Source organism: Vigna radiata, unplaced genomic scaffold (genome assembly GCF_000741045.1).
Source record: "Vigna radiata var. radiata cultivar VC1973A unplaced genomic scaffold, Vradiata_ver6 scaffold_221, whole genome shotgun sequence".
In the NCBI taxonomy this organism is placed as follows: domain Eukaryota; kingdom Viridiplantae; phylum Streptophyta; class Magnoliopsida; order Fabales; family Fabaceae; genus Vigna; species Vigna radiata.
Genome location: NW_014543248.1, coordinates 224,335 through 233,925, shown reverse-complemented (window position 1 = coordinate 233,925; position 9,591 = coordinate 224,335). Strand labels below are relative to the sequence as shown.

Sequence of the window (9,591 nt, the reverse complement as noted above, 5' to 3'; positions counted from 1 at the left end):
TTCATCTTTCTTCAAACAATTCCGAACGCAGAAAACGCCAAGTCTCCGCCACCTCCTTCCTCGCCACCCACATCTCCGCCACCTCCTCCTCCGCCACCCCTCCTTCCTCTCCCGCAGTCTCTCCGTCCAGTCCTTAGCACCGTCGGCTGCCTTATCCTCCTCGCCGCCACAACGCACAATCTCTCCCCCGCCCTGCCAAGACCCCTCATATTCCACCCCCTCTCCGGCTCGCCACACCGCGGCGCTGGTGCTCGCTCAGGATCAGTTTTTTTTCTCATTAGAAAAGCATCACGAGAATTTGATAGGAAGAACCAGAGGATCAGTTTTTTTCTCTTTTTATTTTCTTTCTTTCTTTTGATTCTGTATTTGTTTTCTTTTTGAATGAATTGTCCTTCCTTAGTGAAAATTAATGTAAAATCATGATGTAGCTAATTTACAAAATCATTGCCTCGTTAATTATAATTTTATATTATAATGTCCTCGGATTCCATGTGGCTCATCGAATGAAGAAAAAGTAACAAGCATGGCAAAACTTGGTTCATGAAAATGGTAGTGCCATCATCATTTTTTCCAATATAGTATTAAACTTCCTAATGCTTTTATCTTTCACCACCACCAATTAACTTCAAAATCACGGTGAAGACAAAAAACGTTTTGTTCATTAAAAAAACCACTTTGATAAGAGTAAAGTTAAATCAAAACAAACAAGACCTACTTAATAAGTTATTCCGAGTAAATTATTAGAGTATCGCACTAGATTGTAGATATGGAATACTTAGTTTAATACTTAGTTTTTCATTCATTTTAATGCTTTTAAGAATCAATTTAGATCATTAACTTTTTGGGACTATATTTGATGCTGAATAAGCTCTGCATGATGAACTTCCATGGCGGCAGAAGCTCTGCACAGTGAACGTGAAAGGTGACGCCGCGAAGGAAGGCACTGTGTACGACGTAGCGGAGGACGCCTGGAAGGACATGTCGGAGGGGATGCTCTACGTCTGGAGAGGACCCGTGGCCGCCATAGAAGAAGAAGTGATGTACGTCGTGGACGAAGCCATGGGAGTGCTTAGAAGATACCTGCCGGAAGGGTTTGAGCCGGTTGTGCTGCCGGAAGGGTTTGAGACGGTTGTGTTTATAGTTATATAATAGATTCAAATTTTCTCAAACTTAAAAAGTTTTAAATATTTGGGGCAAATGTTTCAGTGGTACCTTAATATTCGAAGAGAAACTGAAATGGTAATTAATGGTAGTAGTGGTAGAAGAGAGAGAAAAAGATAAAAGATAGTTTTAAGGGTGAGAGAGAAATAGAAGAGAGAGAAATAAATGTCAGAAAAAACAGAAGAGAGAGAAGAAAAGTGCATCTGCACGTAATGTGAAATTCACATCGTTTGTACCAATTTAACGGAAGGGACCCAATAACACTAAAATTAGTAACTCGAGAACCAAATTACATCACTTTTAAAAGCGGGGACAAAACAGAAATTCAGTGTCCAACTTGGGGACTAAAAAGATAGGTTTAATACCTATTTTGGTCCCTCCTTTGGGAGGGTTTGTTCAAAGTGGTCCTTCCTTTTTTCAAAAGTTCACTTAAGTCCTACCTTTTGCAAAAACTGTTCAAAGTGATCCTTTTTGCTAACGGCGTTAACTTTCTTAACGGCACAACTGCCAGGTGGCTAATATTTGCTGAGGTGTAACGTTTTGGCTGTGCTGGCACTGTTGTGTGTTTTAAAAAAAATAATTAATTGTGACGTGGAATTTAATAAAATTAGGTTTAAATTAAAAATTGAATTTGGAGTTAATTGGGGGGTAATTAATTAAAAATCCCATTAAGAACCTTAATTGTTTCTGGAAATCTAAAATGGAAAAAAATTCCCAATCTGAATCCTAAGAACCCTAGAACCAAAAACCTGGGGAAGAACCAAAAAACCATAAATCCTAAACATAATGAAAGAATCGAAGAAAAAGAGGCCAAAGAATATTAAAAGCATTAAAACAACAACAGATTTTGTCCCTGACAATGACAAGGTGAGAAGAAAAAAAATGTAAGCGAATGGAAGAACGAAATTGATCACCAGAAAACAATAGCCAGAAAAGGCAACGATCTCTAACAAATCGATAATTACTGAAATTGAATCAAGATAGAATTTTAGCTCAAACAACGGTTCAAAAATATTTATCAACAGAAGATGATCATCAAAAGAAACAAAACAACAAGAAAAGAAAAGAAAAGAAAAAGGAGAAAACCCAGATGAACAATTCTTTGATTCAATCTTTCACAATCCAAGAAACAGCAAAAACATAGAGGAACAAAGAGAGAGAAAAAGAACCTGCATGAGGAAGAACAACAGGAGCAGAAACTGAACCACGAAATCGAACCAGATAGCAAAAAACAAAAAACAAAAGAACCAATCAATAATTGAAGTGAACACAGTGCGACTCCCCTTTGACCATTCCCGAAAAACAAAAACCAAAACCCTATCCCCTCCCCCACGCTAAAAAACCCTCAGCCGAAGTCCGAAATCAGCTAAAAAAAACAACGTCACAAGCGAGACGAAAAAATGGAGAAAGAATCTCGTCAGCGGAATTTCTTCCCCAGGTTTCTGGTTCTAGGGTTCTTAGGATTCAGATTGGGGATTTTTTTCCATTTTAGATTTCCATATACAATTAAGGTTTTTAATGGGATTTTTAATTAATTACCCCCCAATTAACCCCAAATTCAATTTTTAATTTAAACCTAATTTTATTAAATTCCACGTCACAATTAATTATTTTTTTTTAAAACACACAACAGTGTCAGCACAGCCAAAACGTTACACCTCAGCAAATATTAGCCACCTGGCAACTGTGCCGTTAAGAAAGTTAACGCCGTTAGCAAAAAGGACCACTTTGAACAGTTTTTGCAAAAAGTAGGAATTAAGTGAACTTTTGAAAAAAAGAGGGACCACTCTGAACAAACCCTCCCAAAGGATATTAAACCAAAAAGATATTTAAACCGTTTGTTTACTATCTCAATATAAAAAAGTTAATGTCGTTAGTTCTTAAGAACTAATTCTATGCTTTTTTTTTAATGATAAAGATCAAACACTGAAATAATGATTAAAATCAAAATTGTGTTATAGTTTAAAGATAAAAAAACATATTTAATCTTTAATTTAATATAAAATTGAAACCAAATCAATATTTTATAGTTTAATTTGGATTGGTTTTTTTTGTTATTATTATTAATATTTACAAAAAAAAAAATGTAAAATATTTTCTAATGAAAAATTGTCAAATAGAAAAGCATGTTGTTAATTTTTTTAATCGTTATTATTACATTATTTAACTTTATTTTATTTACAAAATGAGCTTATATCGTTAAAAATACTTTACAAATTTGTTATAATGTTTTTATATGTATATTATGAATAAAATACAATTATATCCTACAACAGCATTTAAGATACATATTATTTGTTTGTTAATTATTAATTAATTTTAAATATATATAACATCATACTTAAATGTCATAAACCTTTTCTTGAGTTTTTAATTTTTAATTCAAATCACACCAAACAGTTTAGTTGACAAAAAAAAAAGATAAAAATCTAAAAAATATCATTTTAATAAATTTTAATGATTTTTTTTAAGATTCACTTTATATTATTTGAATGGTCTAATATTTTAAGTTTCTTTGTAATGATCATTGAAATATTATCAAAATATTATGTGGTTAAATTATTGAAATATAATATAGTCTGGGGCTTATTATTCAAAAAAGAAATTCTAAGAAAATTACTTCTTGAAATAATTTGATTCCCACTCGTATAGAAAGAAAGAGAAAAATTACTTTCACACGCATGTTAAAAAAAAATTGATTTGATATTAATTTTAATAATATAATAATATTTATTATGATTTTAAATTAAAAAATAATATAATTATAATTATAATATTATTATTTGAGCGTGTAATATGAATGTATTTTTTCTTTTTTTCTGTGTCAAATATCAGCGTCTAGAAAGAAAAGGGGCTAAAACAATGACGCAGATGAATAACTTACGTGGCTGAGTCTTGTGACGCATTAATCTCCTATTGTAAACTGTGATCTAATATTCATAAAATTCAGCCACCCACAATCTTGGACCTTGAAATCTAACTACGACTTTTGCTTTATTCATACTTTTATTTGCGTATTTTAGTTAACTGTTCAATTTTTTGGCCTTTTATTGTGCCTCAAGTGTTTGATGAAAGCCCTGACCGAGAGTTATGTGCATTGGCAGTGTATTATTCAAGGACTTTCCTAGCCATAGAATACCCACAGAACTACCTCAAAAATCAGAGAGGCACGTGGTTGCTTTCTCTCACTGTATTTTTCCACCCTTGGGTTTAATGTGCAGGTGCATACAAAATAGAACAAAGAATGAAGGGAACAATCAGAGAGGTACGTACATGTATGTAATCTGAACAAATAATAAAGGGAAAACAAAAGAAACAGATGTGCATATTTTCATCCTGAATGTGAATGAGAAGAATATGAATCTGGGTAAGTTGATGTTGAAATGGGAGGTGATGGGAAACATGTACACCTGGGATCATGGATTACCTTCTTGTTACTGATATGAAGCTTGGAGCATAAGGCACAGTACCGCCCTCGAAACCTTTGATGGACCAGGTTATTATGCATCTCATTGTAATCATAATCCTCTTTAATATCTGGGTGGTTTTCCTTAGTATCTTCCTCTGTATCATCATCGTCATCATCATCAATGGGTATCCAAGTCAAACCAAACACTGGAAGAATGATGATGAGAGCTTTATCGATTTTGTGGTTGCTCCATTTTTTCAGTCTCTCCATAAATAATGATGGAGCCACGACCATTCCTGCTCCAACCCCAAAGCCCAATCCAATTGATACGAATATCCAGTCAAATTTAACACCAGAATCTGTATATACTCCAGATTTTGAATTGCGCCGATCATGGCACGGTTTCAAAGAAGGAATTCCACATAAATCTGCATTACCAGCATAGGAAGATGCATCAAATGTTTGAAGTTGCCTACCTACAGGGATTTTTCCAACCAGACGATTAGAGGAGAGGTTCAAGACTGAGAGGAAATTTAAAAGTTCAAGATGTGTGGGAATTTCACCACCAAGATTGTTGCTTGACAGGTCCAACGACTCAAGCTGTGTTAAATTCCCTATAGATGAAGGGATTTGGCCTGTTAAACCATTATGAGACAAGTTGAGAGCATAAAGTCCAGTAAAATCCATAAGCTCTTCAGGTATTGTTCCATTAAAATTGTTGGATGAGCAGTCAACAGATGTGATAAGATTTAGGACTTTAACAAACTCCAACTCCAAACCTTTGATTGTAAGTGTCACAGAATCCTGATAATATATACCACCAAATGTAAGGACCGCAGATCCTATGTGAGTGAACTTTGATGCATCATGATATTCGTCAAGCTTCATTGCCTTCCATGTTTTGAAACATGTTCCTGGAAGTAAACCACTAAATCTGTTCAAAGCCACATCAAAAATTTGAAGCATTGGCCAAGTTCTGTTAGTATCAGGACATTCAATGTTACCATGAAATTTGTTTCTCCTCAAAACCAGGACACGAAATGTGGATATTGAATTTAAGAAGTATGGAAATCCATCATCTACCTCATTGTTTCCAAGATCCAACACCTCTAATGATGAGCAATTTTCTAGGGATTTCGGAATTGGCCCGTTCAACAGATTACTATTGAGATCCAGAGTCCTTAGAGCACAAGATACTTGAAATTTATCTGGAATGCTGCCACTAAACTTGTTGTGTTGCAGATTTAATACCTTAATTGTCACACTCTTTGTTAAGCATTCAGGAATTCTCCATTCGAAGTTATTATAAGAAACATCCAGAACTATCAGCTGTGAACTATTGCACAGGAATTGAGGAATACTCCCAGATAAATTATTTTTGGACAGAGACAGAAAAATTATGGCAGACAGACGAGTAGAAACATCTGACGGAATATCGAAACTGAAATTATTGCTTGAATAGTCCAAATAAGTGGCATGCACTGGAAATATTTGAAGCTTCCCTTGGAGCCGGTTAGCATGAAGGTCAAGGAGGCTCAGATTGGAACCAGTGTTCTGCACAGATCCTTCTAAACTGCTGAGCAAATTGTGAGAAAGATTTAATTGAGCAAGAGAGTCAAGTTGCCATATCCATATTGGTATCGATCCTTGAATATGGTTACTTGAGAGGTCTAAAGTGGTTATTCTGGAATGGTTTCTCAAGAAACTGGGGAACTGTGTCAGATTGCAGGAAGCCAACTCTATGCTGCTCATATTGTGGAATGAAGATATAAGGCCTTTATCCGTCTCATTTGTCTCCACTGACAAGTTGTTGTGTGAAAGGGCCAGTGTAGTTAGATTTTCAAGTCCCTGAAACACGTCTAGCTTCAATGTGTCATGTAACTTGTTTAAAGATAGTTTGAGGACATTCAGTGATCTGAGATTAAAAATAGATAGAGGAATGGGCCCTTCTAGATCATTACTACTTAAATCAAGGATCTTTAAGACGGAGGATGAGATATTTGAAAATTCATCAAGCTGGCCATGGAAATGGTTGTTGGAAAGTTGAATGCTTTGTACCAATGGAAGTGCAAAAAGAGAAGAAGGGATGTTTCCGTCAAGTAAGTTGTCCTGTAAATCAATTTGGACCAGCTCTCTTAGGCCTTCCAAGTGAACATAAGTGATTGAACCTGTGAATTTATTGTGTGATAAGTCTAAATGCGTGAGATTCCTGGTCATATTCAGGGACGGAATTTGACCAGTGAAGTTATTTAACGACAAGAGCAGAGAAGTGAGATTCTTGAGTCCTGACATTGAACTGGGTAGTGTTCCGTTAAAATGGCAATTAGAAAGATCTAAGATGGATAACTGCTTAAGATTACCTATAGAAGCTGGCAATGCTCCTGAGAACCTTGTGTGACTCACAATTAATTTCTGAAGGGAACCATTCGGAGGCAATTCAGGCAAAGATCCATTAAGCTCATAGTTGAATGACAAGTCTATGTCAGACAATGTTGCTAACTGAAAGATCTTATCAGGAAACATTCCTGTCAATTCACAGGAACTAAGGTGAAGGGTTGTTAAATTTGGAAAACCAGCAAAGGTTTCTGGCACCGGGGATGATAAATTGTTTTGATCAAGTCGAATGATTGATAGGTTTTGAAGTCCGGTCAGGGAATGATCAAGGGGTCCGGAGAGATTGCAGTTGGACATGCTCAGCTCCTGGAGGCTATGTAGCTGCAACAAAGCACTGCTCCACTCATTTCCCTCAGCTGATACACTTACACCATCCATATACAATTGTCTAATCATGGTGAAGTTTTTGACAAGCATTTGCAGATCTGTTTTTTCAAGTTTCAGCGGTCGCCCAATCAAATAGGAAAGAGAAGAGATATCAAGAGTTACCAACCTTGTCAGGGAAGAAATCTCTGTTGGAACATGCCCCACAAAACCAGCATGAGACAAATTCAGATATGTTAAGTTCTTCAACCTGTTGAATCCAGATGGTATCTGAGAACTGAAGTTATTAACGGACAAATTCAGTATCCTGAGACTTTGCAGATTGAAAAGAGTACTTGAATTGTCAAATCCACCATTGATTGATTCTCCATTCAGGTCAAGGCCAATAACATGTCCCTCCTCATCACAGGTTACACCTGTCCACTTACAGCAATCCGTGCTTGAATTCCAGAACACAAGTTTGTGAGATTTTTCTTGCTCGAATATTAGGCTGTTCTTCAATTTTAGCAATGACTGTNGTTGATCTTCAACAATCTGACNAGAAACCCCGGTGAAATAAACAGTGTGNTNTATCCAGAAGGAGTAGCATAATATGATGAAAACGAAAGGACATTGGGAAATTCTCATTGGAGTCTACTGAGAAAGAGAAAGACACACACAATGAACTTAAAAACAAAGGCTGAAGAAGGAAACAGGCTAATTAATGATAGCNAATGGACCCCTTGTTTTCCAGNGTTTATCTTCGGATGCAATTTGCCAACGAAATGTCATCAAAAGTGTTCTTATATGTTATTTTCTAAGTTAGCAGAGCCATACAACTTATATCCAAGACTATTTGGTNCAAGTAAGATATTATTTAGGTTTAATATTAAATTTAAACACTCTAACTTTGCAGTTTTTGTAATTTGATTTTTCTACAATTTTATTATGCAATGTTGGTTCATTCGTTGTCGTAACATTAAATATTTGTGAAAAATACACAGATGTCAACGTGAATGTATTAATGTGATAATGCATCAAACTGACAATTACCAAAAACCTTATATTACAGTGTTTGATCATGTTCCAACGAACGGTGACAGGAAAAGTTGAGTGAGAAAGTGTAAGATGGGTGAAGATAGAGTCAAAGCAAACCGCGTCTTCCACAGGGACCACTTTTCTTTTCTTTTCTCTTCTCTCTTTGTTTCTAATTTTGATGAAATTAATTATCCAACCAGAAAAGAAAGAAAAACAGTGTTACCATTAATGCATTCATTTTCCAAGACATTTCTTGTCTAAAGACTTTCTTGGAAGCTTAGCACGTAAAATGGACTTTGAATTATTGGCAAGTTTGTATGAAGAGGTAGCATAAAATCATATTAGAATTTTCCTACACGTCTGATCATAAAATTTCCTTTGATTTTACTGAACACGATTAGATTAGATGCAATTTAGGGCGAAGAAAGATACACGAGAAACATGACACTGTTTTTCACGTCTATATTGGGTTGTTGAATTATTTTTCGTGATATGTGAAAATTAATAGATAAAATTTCGTCATCTACGGATTTCTGTCAGTTTCGTTAATTGGAGAATTGAGCATCGGAACTTTAGAGCTCAAATTCTTCTTGACGTAGACCGTGGGTAAGAATGCTGGTTAGTGATTAAGAATGCAAATGACTTGATATAGGTTAAAGCTTTATAAAACTTAACTTTTCTAATTTTTTTTTTGGAATTAAAGTTCGATCATGATGCATTTATTTCAAATACTATTTTAGTTTAAACTATATTTTTTTATCTTTTTTATTTTTAATTTATATTCTAAACTACTAGATTGAAAGATAGGGATAATAAATAAACTAAATTATTCAAATGAATTTTTTCTGCCTTAATTAAATAAAGGTATTAGTTTTTATATTGGATGTGGTTAGAGCTGTCAAAGAGGCCCTATTATAGGCCCTGGCCCTATCCCATGTGGGTTGGGGCCAAAAAAGCCCACAAGACCAAAAATGCCCCTTATTAAAAAAGCCTCAGGGCTAAAAAGTCCCAAAGCCCTGTGGGTCAGAGCTAGTTCATGAGCTTTCTGTTTTACAAAAAAAAAAATATCCAACAATAAATTGTATTTTTGCAGAGAAAATGAACATTTATGATAAGTGTTATAACTTGGAAAATACATGTAAGCATACATGTAANCATCTTTCTTTTACTTTAATAAATATTTTTACATAATTATTAATTAGAAAATAATAAATAGGATTTCATATTTTTCATCCCTAAATTTAATGTTAAATTGAAATTAGTGTATATTATAACCTTTCACAAAT

The 9,591-nt window shown here is 34.8% G+C and overlaps 1 protein-coding gene across 2 annotated transcripts; it reads right to left on the bottom strand.

The window, feature by feature from the left end:
- Window positions 1–4,365: 4,365 nt before the first annotated feature.
- Window positions 4,366–8,271, bottom strand: LOC106753366 (receptor-like protein 12). 2 transcript variants are annotated; one of them, XM_022777502.1, is made up of 2 exons: window positions 7,458–7,560; window positions 4,366–7,389 (listed from the first exon to the last, which is right to left on the bottom strand). In XM_022777502.1, exon 2 carries the CDS (start codon window positions 7,379–7,381, stop codon window positions 4,493–4,495), a length of 2,889 nt encoding a protein of 962 aa, XP_022633223.1. In that variant the 5' UTR covers window positions 7,382–7,389; window positions 7,458–7,560; the 3' UTR covers window positions 4,366–4,492. The 2 variants fall into 2 exon arrangements, with proteins under 2 accessions (XP_022633223.1, XP_014490649.1); XM_014635163.2 differs by having other exon boundaries at window positions 4,366–8,271.
- Window positions 8,272–9,591: the final 1,320 nt, after the last annotated feature.